Source organism: Pseudopipra pipra, chromosome 12 (assembly GCF_036250125.1).
Source record: "Pseudopipra pipra isolate bDixPip1 chromosome 12, bDixPip1.hap1, whole genome shotgun sequence".
Taxonomy (NCBI): domain Eukaryota; kingdom Metazoa; phylum Chordata; class Aves; order Passeriformes; family Pipridae; genus Pseudopipra; species Pseudopipra pipra.
In genome coordinates this window covers 5,641,765-5,664,824 of record NC_087560.1, presented here as the reverse complement: position 1 = coordinate 5,664,824, position 23,060 = coordinate 5,641,765, and the positions used below count along the sequence as shown (strand labels likewise).

At 56.0% G+C, this 23,060-nt stretch overlaps 2 protein-coding genes across 3 annotated transcripts; both read right to left on the bottom strand.

The window, feature by feature from the left end:
- Positions 1-326: 326 nt before the first annotated feature.
- SNX1 (sorting nexin 1) lies at positions 327-12,842 on the bottom strand. Its single transcript, XM_064668639.1, has 15 exons — positions 12,685-12,842; positions 9,263-9,365; positions 8,308-8,444; positions 7,726-7,792; positions 6,606-6,649; positions 5,529-5,670; positions 4,971-5,049; positions 4,644-4,719; positions 3,839-3,952; positions 3,612-3,705; positions 2,486-2,691; positions 1,678-1,821; positions 1,244-1,324; positions 870-941; positions 327-743 (listed from the first exon to the last, which is right to left on the bottom strand). Exons 1-15 carry the CDS (start codon positions 12,814-12,816, stop codon positions 693-695), a joined length of 1,542 nt encoding a protein of 513 aa, XP_064524709.1. The 5' UTR covers positions 12,817-12,842; the 3' UTR covers positions 327-692.
- A 3,002-nt stretch (positions 12,843-15,844) lies between these two features.
- Positions 15,845-22,402, bottom strand: PATL2 (PAT1 homolog 2). 2 transcript variants are annotated; one of them, XM_064668656.1, is made up of 19 exons: positions 21,563-21,634; positions 20,995-21,094; positions 20,574-20,869; positions 20,385-20,453; positions 20,208-20,273; positions 19,668-19,835; positions 19,463-19,552; positions 19,114-19,268; positions 18,922-19,005; positions 18,701-18,839; positions 18,472-18,592; positions 18,298-18,395; positions 17,919-17,963; positions 17,629-17,765; positions 17,232-17,391; positions 16,822-16,962; positions 16,644-16,741; positions 16,417-16,566; positions 15,845-16,209 (listed from the first exon to the last, which is right to left on the bottom strand). In XM_064668656.1, exons 1-19 carry the CDS (start codon positions 21,584-21,586, stop codon positions 16,170-16,172), a joined length of 2,181 nt encoding a protein of 726 aa, XP_064524726.1. In that variant the 5' UTR covers positions 21,587-21,634; the 3' UTR covers positions 15,845-16,169. The 2 variants fall into 2 exon arrangements, with proteins under 2 accessions (XP_064524726.1, XP_064524727.1); XM_064668657.1 differs by lacking the exon at positions 21,563-21,634 and adding an exon at positions 21,827-22,402 and having other exon boundaries at positions 16,076-16,209.
- Positions 22,403-23,060: the final 658 nt, after the last annotated feature.

The window sequence follows — 23,060 nt, the reverse complement described above, 5'->3', positions numbered from 1 at the left end:
TGGGGGGAGATTGAAGGGGCAAACCCGTCCCTGGGCACGTTGGGGCAGGAGCATCACACCCCCAAAGGCTTCCCAGTGGATTTTAGGGAATGCCACAAAGTGGAACCATTACAGAGCCCCTGCTGAGCTCAGATCCTAAAAACGGCTCCCACTGGGAGCAGGGCAGAGAGCCAAAGCCTAATCAGGAGCAGGGACAGGTGGCCAGGGCAGTGTCCAAGGTCACCCTTGTCCCTGACACAATACGGGGGAGGCTCCACTGCCTCCCCCAAACCCCACAGAATGTGCCGTTAGCTCTCCCCGCGCCCACCCCCAACACTCAGAGCCTGTTTGCCCTGATAGAAGTTTTATTACAGAATTTTAATGGCACTGCAGGAGTAAGATAAATCATTAGAGCCCTAAAACCCTGCCTGAAAAATAGACATTTGCCAGATCTTGATAACCCCCTGGCTGTGGGTCTGGTCTGGAAGCAGGAAACTAGTTTTTCTTCAGTAAGAAAATATATGTTGCTAAATGAAAAATATACAGTTAGAAGAGTTACTGGCTCACAAGCTGCTCGTCTGGGGGTGACACCTCTACCAGCTCCAGCATGTGGAACGAGGGGTCGCTCACGTGGAAAAGAGGAGGAGGTATAGTGTATATATATATTAAAAAAAAAAAAAAAGGCAAAATAAAGGTTTGTTCGCTCGGTCCGATTACGAAATGGCCTTGGCTTCAGGCAGGAACGCTTCCCAGTACTTCACCAGCTGCAGGGAGGAGAGAGGGAGAGAGTCAGGAGCCTTGAGGACGCACTTGCAGAGGGGGGGTCACACTTGAGGGGTTCACAACCTGGGCCTGAACTTGGAGGTAAAACCACATCAGGGGCCACTCACCTGTTGCTGAGAGTTTAACAACGTCTCAAGGTATTTCGTGACGTGGTTTCTGAAGTCCTTGGATTTCTCTTTCTGCAAGAGATGGGTATGAGGCTGAATCAAATACCAAAACCCTCCTGAAAGAGAAACTGCCAGGATGTTCCTGTTCCTCCTGGGGCCTCACGAGAGGACCGGCACAAGGGCCTGGGAGATGGAGGATCTTTGCCCACCCACCTTCATTTGAACAGATACCCTGTGGAGAAGCCGCCTCAGCCAAAAGCCCTCAGCAATGCCCCAGCTCACACATGTCTGGATTTATGGATACTGCTGGATACCCAGGTGCCCCATGGCTGACCCAGGCTGGCGTTCCCGGCCGAGAGCTGCCCCAAACATACCTCAAACCGTATCACTTCCTTGCGGATGACAGCAGAAATCCGCTCAAAGTCCCTTTCATACTGTGTCACACGGGACTCCCACTGTGGAGAGAGGAAGTGTGCTGTTTCAGGGCAGGGGAAGGAACTCCTGCTCCCCTCTCCAAGGGTGTCTGTAGCCACGACTGGATGTGTGAGAGGTGTTGCTGGAGCAGAGCCTGGTGTTCCTGGTCCTCTTCACCACAGGAAGCTCAGCAGGGAAGTCACGGGAGGTGGGACCATGAGCAGCTCCACTCAAGGCTGGCTTATCCCTTGTTGCAGCTTGGCCTTAGACACCTGTCCCTCCTGCTCAGGAGGTCCTCCCCAGCCCTGACGATCCCTTCCCCAGCCCAGAAGGTCCCCTGCTGGAGCACATAGGGTAGGAGCAAAGCAGAGATCCCATGCTCCTCATTCCCTACCTCCGAGATCTCCTCCTTGGCCTGCTGCAGCTTGTCAGGTTTGTTGGCCCACAGCAGCCTGGCCTCCATCTCCCTCTTCTTCTGCAGCATGGTCTGGGCATCCTGCCACCGCTGCCAGGTCTTCATGCGCTGGTCAAAGGCTCCCTGGAGGCAAGGAGGGGGCAGATGTTGAGCTCTGTGCTGCCAGAGCGGCTCCAAGGGGCTCTGCTGGCAAGGAGACACTTGCCAAGGGGATACCTGAGGTGCTGGACCAAAGCTGAGCCAGAACACAGACTGGGATCCTGCTCTGGAGCACCCACAGCTCCCAGTATGGACTGGCAGACAAGGGAGGTTGTGTCCTGGCCTCTGTAGCCTGCAGAAACTCCTGCTCAGAGGCAGGATGTGTTTGGGGCGGGAAGGGCTCAGCCTGCAAGACCTGTTGCTCTCTTGGGATTGCTTCTTCCAGCCTCCAGCAAGAAGGCCAGAACACCAGACTTGAAGACTAAGGCTCTTCCCCAGCAGGCACTTGGCAGGCCTATCTGCACCACTTGGATCACAGGTCATCAGCTCACAGCCTCAGCCTTCACCTCTGGAAGGGCTGAGGCCACTTACAAGCTGGGAACTGGCTCCACATCCCCTCTGGAGAACAGTGGCATGGCCAGGCCTCACCTACCACAATTTTCCAACCTAACTACATGGTCGCCTGGACAAACAACAAGTTTCCCTGTTCCTGGAGAACCCATGCCATGTGTGCCCTCTGCTTGAGTTTGGAAGACCTCCTGGCATCCCTAAGCCTAAGCTGGGTACAAGGAGCAGGAGCAGTGCTTACCCTCACAACTGAGAGCAGGCGGATGTAATCCCCCAGGAGCTCGGCCAGGAGGAAGAAGTCATTGTTGGCCTGTTCGTGGTGCAGCTGTTCAATCTTCTCTTCCACCTCAGCCAGCTGGGACAGTGCCCGGGACAGGGCTGTGTTGTCCTCCGAGCTTCCCAGCATGGCCAAACTCTTGGCAAACTGGGCTGTGTTCAGTGCCAGCTCTAGGAAAGGGATGAGAGTCAGGAGATGGGCTGGGCTGCACCGGGTACCCCCCAGCCCAGGGCTCAGCCCGAGGAGTTGAGTCCCAGGAGACATCAGCTGGAAGGGCCAATGCTGGCTGGGTCAGACCAGCAGCTTCCAGCCACGAGGAGAAGGGAAGCAGTCGAGCAGGGGGACAGGCACAGCTTTGCAGGAGTCAGTCAAAACATGCAGAGGAAGGAAAACATTCTCACTCCCTGCCAGAGGATGGGTGGGAAGACATAAGATCAGGTCTGCTCAGGTTTGCTACAGCAGCCTTCATTCCCACGAGAAAAGGCTAAGGGAATTGGGACTGTTCAGCTGGAGAAGAGAAGGCTCCAGGGAGACCCTAGAGCCCTTTCCAGTGCCTGAAGGGGCTCCAGGAGAGCTGGAGAGGGACTTTGGACAAGGGCCTGGAGGGACAGGACAAGGGGGAATGGCTTCCCACTGCCAGAGGGGAGGGATAGATGGGATATTGGGAAGAAATCCTTCCCTGTGAGGGTGGTGAGGCCCTGGTCCAGGTTGGCCAGAGAAGCTGTGGCTGCCCCTGGAACCCTGGAAGTGTTCAACGCTAGGTTGGACAGGGCTTGGAGCAACCTCGGAGAGTGGAAGGTGTCCCTGCCCAGGGCAGAGGGATGGAACAAGATGAGCTTTAAGGTCCCTTCCAACCCAGACCATTCTGGGATTCCATGATCCCATAGGACATAGGTTCCCTTCCACACCACCATCCCAAGCTCGTGGAGCTGGACAGAAGAATTGGGGTGACATTTTTACTTCTGTCTCCCGTGATGAAGAGACTCAGAAGTGTCCCTGGGACACCCAGCACTGCTAACCCCCTCAGGCACTGCCCAGGGTGTGACTGTCACAGCCCCAGCCCCGGAGTGCATGGTGCTGATCCGGTCACCTTTCCGGTGGTTCACCAGGGTCTCCACCACCGCGTGCAGCTTCCGCAGCCGCTGGTCCTCACACTCCACCTCCTGCAGCTTCTCCTCGAACCACTGGAAAGGGTAAATCCACAGCTGATTCCCACACGTGGGGCTTTCCCTGCACCCCGCACCCAAAGCTGGGGCTGGGAAGGGCACATGGCTCCGGAGCGAGGACAGGGACAGCCCAGGGTGTCCCAACACTTACTATGTCTGATTCATTCATCTTGATGGTCATTTTACTGACAGCATCTGTAGCTTTGTTGAACATCTTCAGTATTCCTGCTCCACTCAGAGTCTGGGTGCCTACTGCTCTTGGGAGCTGAAAAGGAATGGAAAAATTTGCTTTGAGATGTGAAAAGATAGAGACAGGCTGGAGAGCTGAGGGTGCTCGCCTGGAGAAGAGCACCGGGGAGACCTTAGAAATGTTTCCAGTGCCTAAAGGGGCTCCAAGAGAGCTGGAGAAGGACTTGGGACAAGGGCCTGGAGGGACAGGAGAAGGGGGAATGGCTTCCCACTGCCAGAGGGCAGGGTTAGATGGGATATTGGGAAGGAATTGGTTGTGAGGGTGGTGAGGCCCTGGCCCAGGTTGGCCAGAGAAGCTGTGGCTGCCCCATCCCTGCAAGTGTCCAAGGCCAGGTTGGATGGGCCTTGGAGCAACCTGCGATAGTGGAAGGTGTCCTTGTCCGTGGCAGGGGGTGGGAACGAGATGGGTTTTAAGGTCTCTTCCAATCCAAACCATTCCATGATTCCATTTTGCCTGAGGTAACTGCTGAGTGATCTCTCCCTGCTCTTATCTCAACCCATAAGCCTTTCATTATATTTTCTCCCCCTGTGCACCTGAGGGGATGATGGAGCAGCTTTGGTGGGTACCTGCTGTCAACCCACCACCCCAGTTCCCACTCCCACTCTAAGAGGAGAGTTTTGCAGCATCTTGCCTCCTTAACTGCTTAGGTACCATTGCCTTCAGCACTTCCAGGAAACTTGGAGCTACCTTATTCCACGCTACTGACCTCTTCCTTTTCCAAGAACTCCCTGACGTCTGGGTCCTGCAGCATGGTTGGATGGCTGACCACTCTCCGGAGGTACCTGTGGAGAGGAACACACACCAGGAGTTGCTTTGGCAGCAGCAAACCTGGCTCTGAGCCATCAGAGTGAGCTGTGACACGCTTGGTATTTACTTTGGAAGAGCAACTGGAAAGCAGGAAATCAAAGCCAACAACTGTTCTAATTCACCCACCAATCTTCCTACCTCCCCATGGACTTTGGTGATGCCACCAGGCAAGACCAGACCTCTCAGAGGTCCCTCCCTTGGTCAGGGACAGCTGTTGGGGTTGTACCTCTCGAGAGCAGCCCGACGTTTTTCTAGGAACTCTGCAGAGGAGGAATCTTCTTTCCCAACTTTCACTTTGGTCATGCCTGGCACAGAAGGAAGATGTGATTTATGAGCTGCTCTAAACTCCACACACAAGGTAAAGTGGTTTATTACAGACTATCAAGGTGATAGTATAGGAATCTTACAACAGGAATTAGACCTTGGATCAGCAAGAGCTACTTGGAAATTTAAACCCAATGAGTTTTGACACAGAAAAGAAGCAAACCAATGGTCTGGACTCAAGTGAAACAGCAATTTAGTGACACCACAGAGGTTTTACTCTACATCAAGCAGGTGTGGAAGCACCTGTGAACTCCATCAAGACTTTCAGCCCAGAGCTGCAAGTAGGAAACCAGAGCTTTGTCTGTGCCACAGAACCCAGGTTATTTTCCTTGGCTACTCTGCAGCTTCTATCAGCTCTGAGACTGCTACAGGCCTGTCCTCAGGCACAGAGCTCACCACCAGAAGGACCCACAAGAGTTGTGAAGGCCCAGTGCTTGTGCTCTGCACCTCCACCACTCACCTATGAGGCTCTTCTCAGGCGGCGGAGGGACAATGAACCCGTTTTGGGCGTGTTTCTCTGACAGCTTCTCATAGAGACCCAGAAAGTCACTGAACCTCCTTTTCACTGAGAACTGCTTGTTCCTGAACATCGGCATGCTGGTCTGGGGGGAGAGATGGGATTTGGGTCAGACATCCCCAGGGAATCTCACCTGGCACACATGGCCTTGCCAGCTCTACCTGTCACTGGGATGTGGTGGGACAGTGTGAGATCTGCAAGAGGTCAGGAGGGAACAGAGCAAGTTTTGGCCCAGGTTTTCCCTGATTTTCCTCCCAACTGTTCTCCTTGGAGCAAGCAGCATCATTAATGGCACTAAATAACTGAGCAGCTGGTAGTGTGGCCACAGGCTGCTTGGTAAGCCCTGCCTGCTGCCTAATCCCATCATCCCTGCTCCACACAGGAACAGGGACCCCCTGCAGGTCACCTAAAGACTACAGGGGCCACTAGTGCTTCAGGATGTGTTTGCAGAGCAGGATTAAGGATAACAAGTGTTCTAGTCCCCTCTTCAGTCCACGGGTTGCCTGTAGCCCAGCAGCCATGGTACAGGCAGCTGGAACAACTTTCCAGAGCCCAGAGGAGCACTCCAAAGCACTCCAGCAGCTGCAGGAGGCTCCATTTCTCTTGGAAATTGAGGGAAACAGGTCCTGATGTGGAACCAGCTACAGCAGCAGCTCTGCAGTAAGTGCTGAGCTCAGATCAGCTTAGTCTGATGCTGCCATTGGCACTGAACCTTCAGCAACAGGCCTGGTATCTGGACGTCATTCCTGCTGCTCCCTTGAATGCAGAGAATCCCTATCAGTCAGAGCTGCAAAGAGGGAACTGGCTGGGAAAATAATGCCAGTCTCATTTCAAATAGATTCCAACCCTATTCCACAGCTAGGCTCATCCTTTGTGGATTATAACTCCTGAATCCATGGAACAAGGCATTCAGACCTCTGTTTATTTAGGTCACTGCTGGCTTGGCTAAGGACAGACAGTCCAGCTGCCTTTACGCATGGAAAAATAATGGAGAATCAGACACAGAGGAGTTAGACATACCTGTGTTGACACTTTGTAGGCTACATAGGCGTTCATGCCATCCCCTATGGAAGACAGAAACGAGATGTTGGATTCACATCAGCGCTTTCCACTCTCCCCTGAACTCAAGCACAAGGCTCCTGGCCTTTTCCTGCCTCGTCATTCCCAATTGTGGGTCTAACAGAGCCCTGGATTTTGCACAGAACCACAGGCAGCATGCTGCTACGTGGCCCTAGACCCCTGCCCAGCAGCCACTTCCTCAACCTGCCTGCTCATCCCTCCTCACACTCCCACAGAGCCAGCTCTGACAACTGGGCGCTTGTTGTGCTGGCAGCATTTGGGTCGGCTCCACACTTTTGCTCAGCACCCAACAATTTGGGGCTGTGTGCCACATGAAGAGTCTATTCACAGGATGAGTGGCAGGCTGGATGGGGTTGGATCCTGGAACACCACAGGCAGTTTGCTCCAGCTAACAGAAATCCCCTTGTTTACCTGATAGTTTAACCAAAGGGCATCCTCAGAGCTCCAGTGCTACCCCTAAATCTACCTCTGATTTGCACCTCCCAGCTCCAGAGATCACAAGCCATGGAGTGGGAACAACCTGCCACTTGTGAGGCTGCTCCTCTGGCTGGGGTCAGGTGTTCCCTTGGGTTCTCTGCATCCCAGAAATTTCCACATAGCTGAACAAGGCTCTCTGACCCCCACCTTCAATAGACAGAAACCCTCTTGCTTCTCAGTTTGAAGCCAGAGCTGCTTCCCTGGCAAGCACAGCTGCTAGGGAAGGTGCCAGAGCATGGAATAATACACTTAGTTTCAGGTTAAGGGAGTTTTGCTTCCCCACACAAGGCATGTCACATTTCCAGGCCCCAAGCATCCCAAAACCCCAGTCCTGGCTCCCTGGCTTTCCAGAAGCTGCCTCTGCCTTGCTTGTTTTCACCCCAGGCATTTTGCTGTTTGCAGCATCATTTCTTTGAGATCCTGGAGGAAGTCTTGGAGAAGTTCCTCCAGGATCAAGTCTGTTCTTGGAGACAGCCTCACAGCCAGAGCTACAGCGTGGAGGCTGGAGCTGCAGAACAGGGTCCCATGGCCAAGCCTGGCTCCTCTAACCCTGTTCACTGTGCAGTACAGGACAGTAACTCACCAACTTTCTCCGGGTCACTCACTCCTACAGTCAGGTCAAACTTGTCCTCCTGCTCCTCCTCCTCCAGCTGTTTGGAGCAAGCACACAGGGATGGCAAGTTAAAACCCACCCCAAACCACTACGGTGAGCTTGTCACCCTGCCTGGGCATCTCACTCCAGCCAGGGCCATTTTACAAAGCCTTCCTCATGTCCAGGATACACATTCCAAGGATCCCAAACTGGATTTGTCTTTCCTACACTGCTATCTGCCCAGACTGATGCATGAACTGCTCAGCCTCAAGGTGAAACTCTGCAAAGCTCCGAGTCCCAGCTTAGACCCCCAGGACCAGAACCACCACTTGCTATTCCAGCTTTGGAAGCAGCCTGCAATTCCACAGGAGTGGAATGTCACCAGTCTGACCTAAGCTCCACTCCAGTGGTATCAGTCCCAGACTGATGGCCTGAGATACAAGTCACAGCATCCAATATGGCAATTACAGTAATTACATCCTTTCGGATTCATGTTTGCGACTGAGTAAACAGACAGGTTCCTGACAAGGATAGTCTGGAACCAGCAGGACAGGTAGGAAGAGCAGTTCTCACCTCTTCATAGCTCTTTGAAGGGTTTCTAGAAGAAGAACTTGCAGCTACATCTAACGAGGGGGGAGGGTTGGATGCTTTGGCCACCTCCTTCTTCTGGTTGTTCTGCGTGCTGTCGAGGGACAGCTCCACAGTAGCATCTGTCAAGAGAAGTTTGTAAGGTCAGCCTCTCTCCTTGGGGCTTCTGGAAAGGCAATTGCAATATTCTCTGGTTCATGGGATCTCAGGAGTAACAACAGTCTAAACTAGCAAAAAAAGAAATCCATTGAGAGGACACCTGTAAGCACTGGGAAGAGCACGACTTAAAGCAGTAAGAGCATTTGATCACTCCTGCTGGGGAACATTATGTTAATCCAATGAACTTCTTATTCCAGAAGGAGCCAGGCATCATCTCCTTGCTGCGTGCTAGAGGAGCTGCACATTGGAACAGCTAAAGCCGGATTTTACCTGGCTCGCAGGCCAGCCTGGGAGGAAGGTGCCTTCCCAGGCCTCTTCTCCATCCAGAGGATGTAAAAACCTCCACCTCTTAGCAGAGGTCTCCAAAACTGACTCTCTGCCAGAGTTGTCCCACCATGCCAGGGCTAGGGAAGGTCTGAGCCTCCTCATTTTCACCTGCTGAGGGGTGTTGTGTTTCCAGTTCCTAGGGAACAGCCATGTCTCTACTGGAGACGCTTCCTCCACTGGCATAGAGGTAGGAAAAGGTGGATAACGAAAGTCTTTTAACTCTGAGGAGACACCATCAAAGGTTTAAGGTAACAAAACCAAAGCAAACCAATTTTTAATCCTCTTCAACTCCCAAACAGCTAATTCCTGTGGCATGATTATCCTGGACACCTGGAAGAGGCTACTCCAACCTTCCCAAACACAACGCAGGCTAGAACAGGAGTTTGAGATGAGCACTTGTGATAGTCCTGAAGCTCCAAGTGGCCCAGTAGACACTCAGTAGACACAGACTCACCTGCAAATAGGTCCTGATCGTCCTGCTCCACATGAACCCCGTTCTCTTTGGAAGGGCTGCTCACAGGGAGGAGAGGTTCCTTTTTTGGGGCCGGGGGATTGCTCTGTGAGAGGATTAAAAGCACATAGACACGAGGTCACTTATGCTGAGGGATGGAGGAGCAAACATGGCACTTCCTCATCACCCCACCCTGCTGCCCTTCCACCCACCCTTCAGTGTCAGCATCTTTGCCACTGTTAAGGACACTGACTGTCACACCAAACTCCACAGCCAGTTTCCACCCTGATTTTTAGCAGAACAGGAGCAGCTCGCAGGTCACTGGGATGTGCCAGCCCACCAGGAAAGACCATTCTGGCTGCTGGGAGCAGCCTTGGGGACAAGGAGACAGCCCACAGGAGAGCTTGTATGCCAACCAGTCCACCCTAGCAGAAAGCAGAGCTGCTCCTGCATTCCTGTTATGGAGGTCGGCATCCCAATTCATCCCTCAGTCATCCCTCATCCCAATTCACCCTTCATTTTGCAGGCAGACAGATATTCCAAGGAAGAATGGGACAGCAGTGCTATTCTGTAGGTCCTGGCAGAGAACAGAACGGGTCTTTGACAGGCAGTAAATGGAGCTCTATTAGCAGTGACTCCGGACCGACAGGCTCCTTGGCACTCTCTCCAGCAAGGAAACGCCGTCAGATCCCGCTGCTCCTGACGGAGCAAAGCAGTGCTGAGGCAGCTCCTCTTTGAGGTGGGCTCATGTCTTTGGGTGGTAAAAGAAATAGCCTTCAAAACACCCACTTGATGGCGAGTCCTCCTGTGTTTGAGGATGTTTTGTTGAGGAGGGTTCACACAGATCCTCCGCTGCAGGAGCTCTTCAAGCTGGTAGACAAATCCCAGTCTGCGAGGACAAGGCAGTTTTCTACCAGAACCGCTTCCCAGTTTGCCTTAAATTTAGTTCCTCAGACATGAAAGCACCGCACCCTGTTCCTACTTCTCCATCTGCTGCTACAGAGGAGCTGTGGCCTTGTTTAGCTCAGCCCACAACATGACACCAGCTGTCCCAGGGCCGGATTCAGCACCCCCCAACACCGTGTGTGCAGGCAGAGGTGCCCTCATGCTGGTCTGACACTTTTTTGGGAAGAGCTGGCCCTTGGGGGCATCCCTAGAGAATGATATGGTCATACAGGGATCCAACCTCACAGTCTACAGCTTCCTCAGGAGGGGAAGAGGAGGGGCAGGCACTGATCTCTTCTCAGAGGTGACCAGTGACAGGACCCCAGAGAATGGCCTGAAGTTGTGTCAGGGGAGGTTTAGGCTGGATATTAGAAAAAGGTTCTTCCCCCGGAGGGTGGTTGGGTGCTGGAAAGTGTCCCCAGGGCAGTGGTCACAGCACCAAGGCTGCCAGAGCTCAAGAAGCATTTGGACAACGCTCTCAGGTACATGGTGTGACTTTTGGGGATGGTCCTCTGCAGGGCTAAGAGTTGGACTCGATGATCCTTGTGGGTCCCTTCCAACTCAGCATATTTTGGGATTCCATCACAGGCAGGTGAGGTCCAGCTTTAGTTATATTTGGGTCTGACCCAAACCCTTCTTTGCTGGCTACTGAGCCACATGAATATCAGCAGCTGGGCAGATCTGCCTCCCTTGCTTCCCAGAAAGTGTTTTCCTAATGTTCAAGGGCAGAGAGACAAACAAAGCCACCAGTTTGCATGGAAGAGCCAAGTATTAGTTATGACAGTGGCTTCAACAACACCACTAAGAACCTGATAAGCTGCTGCAGCTTCCCCAGCCTCTCCTTCCAGTACAGGAATTCCTGTGAAATTAAATGGCATTCATCCCTTTTGATGGGCCACAACAAGCCACCTATTACATCCTCCAGTTCTTCACCAAAGAAAGATCCTGAGAAGCTCCAGGCCATCTCCACGACCTGGTGCCTGCCAGAGGTACCAGCACTTTCCTCTTGCCTGGTCCAGGGTTGCACTTTCTCGAGTTGTTTTCCAAACACACGACCCAGCTGCTGTTTTGCCCAGACAAGTGCCAGAGTTTCATCCTCACAAGGTCACAGTCTCTCCACAACCCCCCAGATCTGGCTTGTTCCCTTTATCCCAGGCCACTGGCAACACCAGCACAGCTCAAGGACACCAGGCATGAGTTGCACCAGAAGCAGAGCAGAGGTTGCTCTGGATTTGTGCCAGTGGCAGAAGCTTGGCCAGGCCATTCCCAGTGGATTCACATGGTCACAGCCACACTCTGCTCGAGGCTTCCCCAGGCTGGGAAACTGCAGAATGTTGCTGGAGGGCCTCCTGCCACAGACACCAATCCCTCCTGCACTGCTGGCTGGATCAGACAGGCTGAAAAGAGCCTGGGAGAGGTGGGCAGAGGCTCCTGGAGCTCAGGGAATCAATCCCGCAGCATTCCAGCCTCCAGCCTGTTGGAAGAGCTTGTCTAGCAGAGATCTTTGCTCCATGAAGATGCTGATCCTTGAGAGGCCAGCAGCCGGTTGAGGAGGGATTCAGCTTGGGAAAGCAAACTGAGGCAGTGTTTTAACTCCCCTCCTAACTGCTGGTCACTGCCTGGAGCAAACACCAGGACAGAGCTGGCACAGAGTTAGTGCCAACAGCCTTCAGCAACCTGGAATTCCTGCACAGGGGACTGTTAGAAACAAGGGAAGGTGCTGAAATCCTTCACACCTCCACCTTCAGCGTGGAATTTGTGCAGCAATGCAGCAACTGTTCGCTAAACCAATACCACCAAACCCTCCAAGACCCTCCTTCAGCCCAGTAGGGCACTGGTGAGCCCCCTCCCACTAGGCAGGGGACACATGCCTCCTGTCACCTCACCCCCACTGCACTGGGGGTTCATCCCTCAGTCCCAAATTGAGGGCAGCAAGCACTACACCAGCCACACCAGGACCCTCTGGACGTCGAGGGGACCAGAGCTGACAATGCTGGGGGAAGGCAGATGGGGCTTCCCCCCACCGTGAAGCCTCACAAGCTCCACAGCAAAGAGGCCGAGCTGCAGCTGCCACTGTGGGATGGTTTGGGTTTGAAGGGACCTTAAAGCCCATCTTGTTCCACCCCCTGCCGTGGGCAGCAACACCTTCCACTAGACCAGGTTGCTCCAAGCCCCGTCCAGCCTGGCCTTGGACACCAGTTCTGCAGGACTGGCCAGGTTACAACCCTGGGGAAACGAGGAGCAGCCGAGCACAAGCCCCTTCTCAATCCCACAGACACGAGAGCTACCCCCGACCTCCACCCGGCCCCCAAGAGGAGGGGGCGCGGGGTTCCCTGCAGGGACACAAGCCCAGAGCCATCGCCCCCCTTTATCTCGGGAGGCTTTGGGGCGTTTCCCCTTGTTTTCACCAAGCCCCGCTGCAGCCCGCAGACACCGGGCCCGGCCCCTCAGCGCCCCGCGGGGGGTGCTGCCGCACTCACGCTGCCAGTGAAGATGTCCTCGCCCTCCGAGTCGCTGTCAGGGGCGCCGGGCCCGGGGGGCTCGGGGAAGGGCGGCGGGCGGCGCTCGGCTGGGGAGGGCGAGCGGGACCCGCGGCCGCCGCCCGACGCCATCGCCGCCGCTTCCGCCCGAGCCGGAAGCGCCCGCCGCACCTTAACCCGCGGGGGCGGGGCCGCGGCGGCGGACGGGCTTCGGATTGGCACCGCCCCCGTCCGCCCCGCCCACTCCCGGCACGGGCGGCCAATGAGCGCCGCCGCTCGGCGCCGATGCAGGGCGTCGCGTGGTCACCATGGAAACGGAGGGGCTGGGCCATACCATTGAGGTGATTGGGGGAGCATCGGTCCCCCGGGTGGAAGTGGCTGAGTCCAGGGCTCCGTGTCCCCTCAGCGCTTCAGGCCCCAAAACAGCCCTGGTTGAGCCCCTGCCCCTCCCAAAACAACCCAAGAGGAGCCTTTGCCTCCCCAAAACATTCCAGGACGAACTATCCCCCCTCAAACATCCCAGGATGACCCCTGTACCCTGGTAATGCCCCGGTATGAACTCCATACAACCTCCAAGATATCCCGAGATGAGCCACATACCCTGAAGATGTCCTAGGCTTCCCTATACCCCTCAAGACATGCCAGGATGAGCCCTGATGAGCTCCATACCTTCAAGGCATCCCAAGATTAACCCCATACTCCCACAAAACATCCCAGGATGAGCCCCATACTCCCCCCACCGGACATTCCAGGATGAGTCCCATACCCCTCAAGACACCAAGACATCTCAGGATAAGCTCTATACGACCCAAAACATCCCACGATAAGCCCCATACCCTGAAGATGTCCCAGACTGAGCCCTACACCTGCACAAGACATCTCAGGATGAGACCTATATGACCTCCAAGACATTCCAGGATGAGCCCTATAACCCCAAAGACATGCTAGAATGAGCCTCATACCCCCCTCAGACATCCTATGATGAGAACCATAGCCCCCTCATCCTGGGATGAGCTCCATACCCTCAAGACAACCCAGGATTAACCCCATACAATCTCTAAGACATCCCAGGATGAGCCACATATCCTGAAGATGTCCCAGGCTGAGTCCTATATTCCCCAAGACATGCCAGGATGAGCCCTGTATCTCCCAGACATCCCAGGATTAACTCCATAACCCCCCAAAACATCCCAGGATGAGCCATATACCCTGAAGATGTCCCAAGCTGAGTTCTATATTCCCCCAGACATTCTAGGATGAGCCCCATACAACCTCCAAGACATCTCAGGATTAACCCCCTCCTCCCCCAAAACATCCCAGGATGAGCCACCTGGAAATGTCCCAGGCTAAGTTCTATATTTCCCAAGGCATCCCAGAAGGAACCCCATATACTCACCAAGACATTCCAGGATAAGTTGTCTCAGGATGAATTCCAGACATCCCGGGATGAGCCCCATATCCCTGTGACAGTGACAGCCCTCTCATGGTGCTGGGTCACCACCACTCCCTTGGGCCACAATCCTCTCGGGACAGTGCCAGGAGGAGCCAGGCAGGGCAACAAGTGAGGTAGAGCCAGGTGAGATGCCCTGGACTTCCACCAGCTGTGGGTTAAGGAATGTAGATGAACCATATGGGGGTCCCTAACCTGCTGGACACCCCTCATCTGAATTCCTGAGTGCTGCCCCAGGGAGAGGGTGGGAAGCACTGAGACAGCTGCTGGGTGCTGCGAGCCCCTCAGTTATGGGAGAGTAACAAAAAGAGATGTATTTTCCTTCTTTTCCCTCAGCTGTTTCCTGCAATGAAGCAGCAAAATCCAGCATAGACCTCCATCCCTTCACACTGGAGAACTTGGTCTAGTATGTGGCTGCAGCCATGTCACACTCCCATCCTTCATCCAGGCTGGCTGCCAGGCAAGATGCAAACAGAAAAACATAACATAGCTTATCCTCATCTGAAGGACTCTCTGGTGTCCTCCCCAATTCCTGCTATCAGGAAACAGCTGCTCATTCCCTCCTGCTGTCTGAAATTCCCTCTGAGATTTGTAACAGTAAGGCCCATCCTTTGGCTGTCAGGTGGGACCCCACACAGGCATCCTCCTGGATTGCCTCAGTGGGTTGGGAACGAGGACAACCTGTCAGTGTCACTCTTTTGAAGTGGATGGCTAGGGATGAAACACAGCTGTCCCAAAAAACTTCCCAAGGATGAAGTATGAGGAGCATACACATCCTTTAAGATGAGCAGGAGAGGCAGCAGGATGACAAACACAGCTGCCAAAAGGATCTAGAGATCCTTCCAGCTGGACTTTGCACTCTGAAGCAGAGGAAACCAAGCTGCCTTGATAAGCAGTGGAGATAAATCCCACCCAAACCCTCACATCCTTATTTTCTGCAAATTCCCCATCTGATGCCTGAAAGATGCCCATTCAAAGTGATAGTTTTACCTACTTGGGTTGGAGCTTGGGCAGTCTGAGGATGAGACAATTTTTTGCTGCAAATCTCTTCTAAATACACACCAGGCTTGGGGTGTCAGGTGTAGACCTCACAGGGTAGGTGGAGGTGGCCCAGTCTCAAATGTCCCATAGGACTGGGGGAAATCCCAGCATAAAGCCAGGCAGGAGTCGCAAAAATTCCTACAATGGGAGCAGAAATTGAACCTGCTCAGGTCTAGATGCAGGAGTGAGAATCAGGTTGGGGTAGCCAAAATTGCTCAGAAAGATGCTTCAAGGTACTTTACTGTGGCCCTGATTGCAAGACTTAGGACTAAAGAGTCTTTGGGAGCTCACTGGAGACAAGAGGTGCTTTATGACCCACCCATGTATGTTTAAGATCCCCCATATCCTTTCTATGTGTTCCCAGGTACCTGCACGGATCTTTTCTTCCCCTGCTCTGACTCATCTTCCCCACCACACTCCTTCTTGCCCAGCCCATTCCACTCCCTGGGCGCTCAACCCCCCTCTGTCCCCAGCCACATGGGTCCTCTGATCCCCTCTCCAAGCACTCCCTCCTCCTCCATCCCCTTTATCCTCCTCCTGCATACTCTGAGCATCCCCCTCTATGCTTTTCCTTCCCCTTTACCAGATCTCCACCATTCCAGACTGGGGTCTCCATGCCCAGCAATGCCCACAGGATCCAGCAGAAGCTGCCCACAGGAGCCAGAAGAGCTGGTTAATCAACTTTTTATTTTATATCAAGTGCTATACACAAATTCCACCCCCCCCCAGGTGCTCCCAGCGCCCCTGTGCAGACCCCGAACTCGACACCATTGCCAGGTACAAAGCCAAAATAAGTTACACCCTCCCTGTGCTCCCAGGCACAGGGGCAGGGTGGGACCAGCCCTCCAGAGCTGGCCCTGCCAGTGCCCACATCACCCAGAGTGCCCTGCACCAGGGTAAATAAATGTTTGCTTCCAAACTCAAAAGCCATGGCATTGGGCCCTGCCCATTCCCAGCACCACCGGCCCCGGATCCCCTTCCCGACTCCTGGGGCTCAGCATAACATGGCAGCCTCCGACGGCAGCAGGGAGCACCTGCAGGGGAAGGATGAGGTTGGAGCATCAGGTTGTTGACCCACCCCAGAGAAGCAGGAGCAAAGGCACAAGGATCAGGTCAGCCCCATGGAGGTCTGGAGTTAAGTCCAAAGGGGGACGGAAGCAGTGAGGCCCCAGTGCTGTCCCACTCCTCCTCTCCAAGAGGATCCCCAGGAGAGGCAGGGAGCCATTCCAGGCAGTACTCACTCCATCTTGGCTTCCAGGTGGTGGACAGTCTGCTTGTCCAGGTAGCGGCAGAAGAGCGAGAGAAGGTTGCTGGGTAAGAAAAGAGGCTCCACCAGCAAGGCCTTGGGCACCTGCGACAGCTCCCGGGCCACCAGGTACACCATGTCTGTCCTGGAGGTACCGGCACAGAGGGTGAGCACCCCATGGGCTGGCAGATCCCCCACCCCACAGCTCACATAGCCCCTCACCACGCCTCAAAGTCTCCACTCTGCGGTTCCAGTGGCACATCCGATGACAGCAGCCTCTCCCCATGGCTCAGCAGGGAGTAGAGCAAGGAGATCCCAAACTGCAGGGAAGCACCAGAAGGAACATCACAGCCAGCAGTGGTGGCACCCCAGGGACACCACAAGGCTCAGGGCCACATACCTGGTTCTTCAAGGCCATGGTGAGGGGGAGCTCAGGGCACTCAGGCAGAGGCTGGGTCAGCTCCTGCAGGACCTCGATGAGTTTACTGAAGGTCATCCCGCCCACCACCTCATTCAATGGGCTGTAGAGCAGGGGGAGAGACTGGGCAGGGCAGAAGGGAGAGCAGGAATCAGACCCTTCAACCCCTTACAGCCACAGCACCATCCCAACACCTGGTGGGGATGGACACTACCACCACAACTGCTTTAACCCCTCCTGGAGACCTTTCTCCTCCTCCCTGAAGGGAAGAGGCTCCTGTCTCATATCAACCCCACAAGACAGGACCCCCCATTGCCCAGAGTGCCCCCCAGTGAAAGCAGAAGGGGAAGGAGGCAGCCTAGGCCATCCCTGCCCTGGCTGGAGGTACTTGCCTCATCCAGCACATCCTTCTTCATGAGGAAGGGCAGGTGGTGAGTGATGGTCAGCAGGATCTTCTCCCCTTGCTCCCGGGTCAGGTGGGGCAGCAGCCGGGCCACGAGCTTCTTGCCCTTCCGCACACACAGCAGCTGCAGGAATTCATCCTCTGCCTCCCTGGGAACGAAGGCTCCATTGGCACAGATTCCAAGGGACCTAGGGCATCTCTGTCCATCCAAGAGGATGAGCATCAGCTCCAGTGGAGGGCAAGGTTCCCAGGCAGGGTCAGCACAGGCCGGGGTGACACAGCAGGCAGGATCCAACACTCCCCATCACCCAGACCTGCTCATCCACGGCCATCTCAAATTCACAAGGACCAAGCTGTGCTGCCCACTCCCCTCAGCACAGACTCACTCCTCGTTGTTGCAAGCCCTGATTTTCAAGGCATGGTAGAGACTCTCCACTTCTTGGCTCTGCTGCTCCTGCTCCACCCCCAGGGCGAGGGACATCTTCTGCTGTGCCTCTTCCACTTCCAGCAGCTGCAGGAAGAGCTGGAGAAACGGCACACAGTAAGGAAGAAGCTTGGAACATCTACCAACTGGTAACCCAGGCCCCTGCCCAGGTAGATGTCCCACTGGGAGATTCCTGGATAAAAATAGAGCATCTAGACCATCCCACCCTGCCCCAAATCATTGCTTGCTCACCTTCTCGATCCTGTGCAGTGCCCGCAGCCGGTGGCTCCCTGCAGCCTTCAGGAGGGGAGAAAGGAAGGCACAAGAGTTACAGCCGGTCCCAGACACCACTGCTGGCCCAGTGCTGGGCCAGCTGCTCCCTGGGGATCAGAGGTGGCTTCAGGACACAGAGCGATCCCACAGGGAGACCATGGGACCATGACTGCCCAGAACCCCATCCCACCCCTTGGCCAGGGACAAGCTGCCACTGCTGAGGTGGGACCTCCTCCAACTGTGTGCCCCATCCCACTGCTTTGGGGCAGCTCCTACAGCTGTTCAATGGTCCAGGAGGATGCAAAGCAGCATTCCCAGCAATTCAGGGCACCAACTAGCCTGGCTTCCCCTCACCTACCTCCTCCACGAGGGCATGGTGCACAGCATCAATGGCCCGGCGAGGGCTGTAACAGGTGGACACGGCAACCTGGCCCAGCGAGCCGGCGATGCGCACCACTGTGAGAGGGGGGGACACGGTGAGACCACGGCCACAGCCCCTCACCCAGCCCCCAACACCCACCCCAGCCCTCACCAGAGTCATAGGTCTCCACTTTCTGGATGAACGGCGTGACCAGCTTGGGGGTGTCCAGCTTGTTGCGCCCACCCAGCAGCTCCTCCTCCGCCTGCCTGCGCTCCAGACGGTGGTAGTACCACTGCAACAACAGGCCAGGAGTCCCCTCCAACACCCTGAAGGGTTCCTCTGGCTCCCAAAGCCCAGCTCTGAGGAGAACAAGCTGCAGGTGCTGCCAGCAAGAACTCACCTGATAGTAGTAGTCGTCATCCATGTTCTCACTCTGCAGCTGGATCATCTCCACCTTGATGACCCAGTCCTTCTCCTTGGAGGTCATCAGCCCAGCATGAGGGTCCACTTTAGGAGACCATGGCTTCTTGGGGGAAATACTGGCACAGGAAGAGACCTCAGCCTGCTATGACCGCCCAGAGCCCTCCCTGCACCCCACAGCTTCCCAGGGACCCCTCATACCTCTGTGCCTGCCTGCCCTGCTGCTGCCGCTGTGTTAGGATCCGCTGGTGCTGGGGGTGCAGCTGGGTCATGTGGCTGGGCATGCTGCAGAGGAGACCAGACAGGGGTCGGGAGGGGCTCGGGACACCCCCAGAGCAGGGACACCCTCCAGCTTCTTTGTGGGGTCCCACCTAGACACCCCACTCTTGCTACCTGAGGTTCAGCTGGCTGTTGGCTGAGGGGCTGAAGAAGAGAGCAGGGTCCAAGGAGGAAGACATGGGCCCAAAGTGCATGGCCAGGGGCTGCAGTGGGCTGTCCATGGTGGGGGACCCAGGCTGGAAAGGGGCTGGAGATGTGTACCCTGCAGTCTGAGAGAGAGAGAGAAGCAATCAAGGGTCTGAGCCTTCCCTTCTGAGCGCCCTGGACGAGTCAGCCAGCTCTGTGCTGGCTTCTGGCTCCCATCCCCACAGGGGCCACCCTCTGGCACCACACCACACCTGCCACTGTCCCCATCCCCTGCCGCTCCAGGGCCATGGTGGTGGCTCCCAGCCCACAGCGTTACCTGGTTGGAAGCGAAGAGTGGAGGGGGCCTGCGAGCTGGTGGGAAGGGCCGAGGGGGGCACGGGGAGCGAGGAGGCATCAGAGGTGCCTGCTGCAGGGTAGGAGATGGAAAGTGTCACTGGGACAAGTCTGTCTTCCAGGCTGCACCTCCAGGGACAGGAGGACAGAGAAAGAGGGAATGCAAGAGCCCCCCTACGACCTGTTACCTGCTGGATGAAGTGCTGGGGGAAGGACTTGGGGGACATCAGTCTTGAGTCAGGGTGCTTGAACCGGGGAGAGTCCCCATAGCCCCTCTGCACACAGGAGCCAAGGAAGTCAAAGGCCATGTTGGTGGATGATGGGGGCCTCTCCAGGACCTGGAGGATGGCTTTATCCTGCAGGGAGGAGGCAGTAGCAGGTGGGAATGGGGCCCAGCTGGGATCAGTTTAGTTTCCCCAGCACTAGGCAGCTCACCAAAAGCTTCAGTCACTGTTCAAACAGACCATGCACCACCTGGGCTCCCACTGTGGTAATGCAGAGCAGCTGGGAGCCCAAGGGGACACCCAGCATGGGGGTCCAAATCCCCCCAAACTCAACAGTTTTGCCTTCAAAACCAGGCTCTGCTTTGGGTGGGCACCTCCATCCACAGCCTTGGCACCCAAGACACATCCATGCACCTCCAGAGGTGTGATGGAGATTCCCCAGTCACCCCAAATCCCCTTGTGACCCTTGTTCCAGGGTAGGAGGGCCTGGCTGGCAGTACCCACCTCCAGCACATGGTGGGGTGAGACACTGCTAGGGCAGGAGCCCCACGTCCCAGGATCCATCGTCAGCTGGAAGACAGGGAGATGGTGGGCATGGGGCAAGAGGACCAGGAGGAGAGGGGCAGGGGACACTGCGGGGGCTGCTCAGCCCCATCACCAGATGGGAAGGGACATTTTTACCATGTCCTCCTTGTCAAACTCTGCCCAGCAAGCACCAATCCTGCTGTCCAGCACCGCCGAGTCCTGGCTCTGCAAGGAAAGAAGAGTTACAGGTCCGTCTCCCTCCCCCAGTGCCCTCTGTGGGGCAGGACCCACAGGAGTGGGGATGAAGGGGGGAGCAGGGGGACCCCCCCTCCGCTCACGCATCACCTCCAGTGTGGGTTTGCTCTGCACGGCTCTCATCACTGCCGGGTCTCCTAGGTCATTGAGCTCCTCACAGGGCTCCTGCTCTTCAGTCCCCAGCTCCTCCTCCTCTTCCTCCAACTCAGAGCCAACCTGCTCCGCCTCCAGCTCTGTCCCACCTTCCTCCTGGGGCTCTCCCAGCTTCTCTGGCTGCTCAGCCGCTCCAGGCCCCGGTTCATCCCCGACTTCAGTCTCCTCTGCCACCACTGGGCTCGTCTTCCGTGGCACCAGGAGTTTTGGGGTGTCCTGTGTGAAGTCTTGGTCTTGGAACGGGCAAGCAGAGCAGAGCAGGGTGTGTGAGTGCCTGGGCAGTGCCCACGGGGGTCCCTGCTTCCCCCTTTGGGGGCTGGCTGATCTCTCCGATACTGGGGCTCCCCTGAGGTCTTACCTAACCCAAAAGTCATCTCGTTGTACAGATCGAGCTCCTCATCCTCCTCAGCCATTTCCAGCAGAGGCGCATCTTCCACCAGCAAGAAGTCCTCGAGGATCTGGAATGGGAAGCACCAGGGTCCTCGCTAAGGGAGAAGTAACCCTAACACGCTCTCAAAGTGTTGGGCGGTCACCAACCTCCTCCCCACCCCGCTGGTGGTGCCAGGCAGCCCCACCGGCTCCCAGCTGGAAAAGGGAAGAACGGGAGCCACTGGCACTGCCAGCGAGGGCAGGACCCGCAGGCGCAGCCCGCCGGGACAGTCGGATGCCGGTACGGAACGGCACCAGCCCGGCTGGCGCTGAGACACACTGGGCTTCAGAGGGAACACCTCGCCCGCTACGAGGACACGAAAAGCAGGCGAGCACAAGGCAGGGACGAGCACCGCACCGGCACTCCCAGAGCAGTGTCTGCTCCGGCACCGACCGCTCCGGGGAGAGCCAGCCCCGGGAGAACGGGCACCGCCGGTGGGGCGAGACGTGAGGAAGCGGCCGCGGGGAGGGAGCAGCAGAGCAGGGCGGGCACTCACAACGGGCTCGCCACCCTCTGCCATCCCGCGGTGCCTCCTCCTCCCGCCCTCCCTTCGTCCCGCGTCCCTCTACGGGGCCGCGCTGCTCCCGCCGCCGCCTTTTATGGGCCGCCCCCCCGCCCCGACATGCGCCTGCCGTACAGCATGGCGGCGCCCGGCTGAGCCCCCTCACCTGTGCCTGCCGTACAGCATGGCGGCGCCCGGCTGAGCCCCCTCACCTGTGCCTGCCGTACAGCATGGCGGCGCCCGGCTGAGCCCCCTCACCTGTGCCTGCCGTACAGCATGGCGGCCCCCAGCCGAGCCCTGCGCATGCCCCCGCGACTGGCGTGGATGAGGATGAAGCCGAGGGATGAGGATGAGGAGGGTGAGGTTTAGTGACCTCACCTGCGGCCCTTGGGGCACAGAACATCCCAACTCGGCTTTTCCCACTGCTCCCGTTGTTCCTTGCCTGCCATTGTGTTCTCCAAGCTGATACCCCTCTGAGGAGTTATGGAAAACCAGCTGGATGTGGTCTGTCCGGCTGGAAGCACCCTGGAGATGTACAGATGTGGGCTTGAAAGCACAGGGGTCAGCGCTAACACTGTGAATCATTGTGTCCTGCCAAGCACAGCGGAGTGCCCTCATTTCCCCCCCCACACACACACCCCAAGTGCTGGGAGCACCTCGATCATGTCACCCACTCCCAAATAATTCTGTCTGCCAGTAAAAGCAGAAATGCTCTAAAAGAGGAAGATTTGGCTGCTCTGACCAAATCACCGCAGCCTTTTCGAGACATCATGTGGAAAAGAGTTGCGGTTCAGCTTCTCTTTACAGGGAAAGTCTGACGAGTGTCACTGGTTGCAGTGGAGTGTCACTGGTTGCAGTGGAGTCGTTGCCAGGGATTTACATCCCAAAAGGCAGGGAAAGGATCCGCATCCTTCCCTCAGCTCTTTGTGTGATCAGTCCTCTCTGAGCCAAGGCCATTGCCCACCTGAGCAAGGTCAGACTTGCCTGTGGGTCAGGCTGGACCAGGGTGGTGACTCCCAATGCAGTGACCTCGATGGCAGCTCTGTCACCATTACAGCCCTTAGACATCTCAGGCTGGAGCCCTGAGATCCCTGATAAGGTTCTGGCCGAAGCTGCTCTGCTTATCTCAGTGGAAACACTGAGTGTTTTCAGCTACGTGGCTGCTGTGCCACTCACCGGGCAGCCAACAGACCCAGCAGGGCCTGGGCCAGTGGGGATTGATAACAAATGTTTTCAGAATTTTCCTTTGCTTGTCCTCTCCTGATTTACCTGCTGCCTTTGGGATGTTCTCCATAAGTGCTGTATTTGTTTAATTTACGTTTTAATGGGATGTATTAAGAAAGCAAATCCTAAAGGGCCCAGTGTTAGAGGACCCCTATCATGCTGCTGTTTCCTCCCCACTAGTAATGACTTTCCTTTGTTTTCCCTTTTTTTTCCCCTTTCCAAGCAATGTTACCAGACTGCTCGGCAGCATTCCCAGCCAAGGCACCAG

What these genes read in the sequence shown, in the direction of transcription:
- SNX1 (XM_064668639.1), bottom strand. Translation starts at nt 12,816, where the DNA reads ATGGCGTCGGGCGGCGGCCGCGGGTCCCGCTCGCCCTCCCCAGCCGAG. An exon ending in CGTCGGGCTGCTCTCGAGAG is followed by an intron (nt 4,720 to 4,970) that starts GTACAACCCCAA and finishes TCCTCTCCACAG; the next exon opens with GTACCTCCGGAGAGTGGTCA. An exon ending in CCAAGGAGGAGATCTCGGAG is followed by an intron (nt 1,325 to 1,677) that starts GTAGGGAATGAG and finishes CTCTCTCCACAG; the next exon opens with TGGGAGTCCCGTGTGACACA.
- PATL2 (XM_064668657.1), bottom strand. Translation starts at nt 22,186, where the DNA reads ATGAGGGCACTCCGCTGTGCTTGGCAGGACACAATGATTCACAGTGTT. An exon ending in CGAGATGACTTTTGGGTTAG is followed by an intron (nt 20,870 to 20,994) that starts GTAAGACCTCAG and finishes GCCCGTTCCAAG; the next exon opens with ACCAAGACTTCACACAGGAC. An exon ending in CACCTGGAAGCCAAGATGGA is followed by an intron (nt 16,210 to 16,416) that starts GTGAGTACTGCC and finishes CTTCCCCTGCAG; the next exon opens with GTGCTCCCTGCTGCCGTCGG.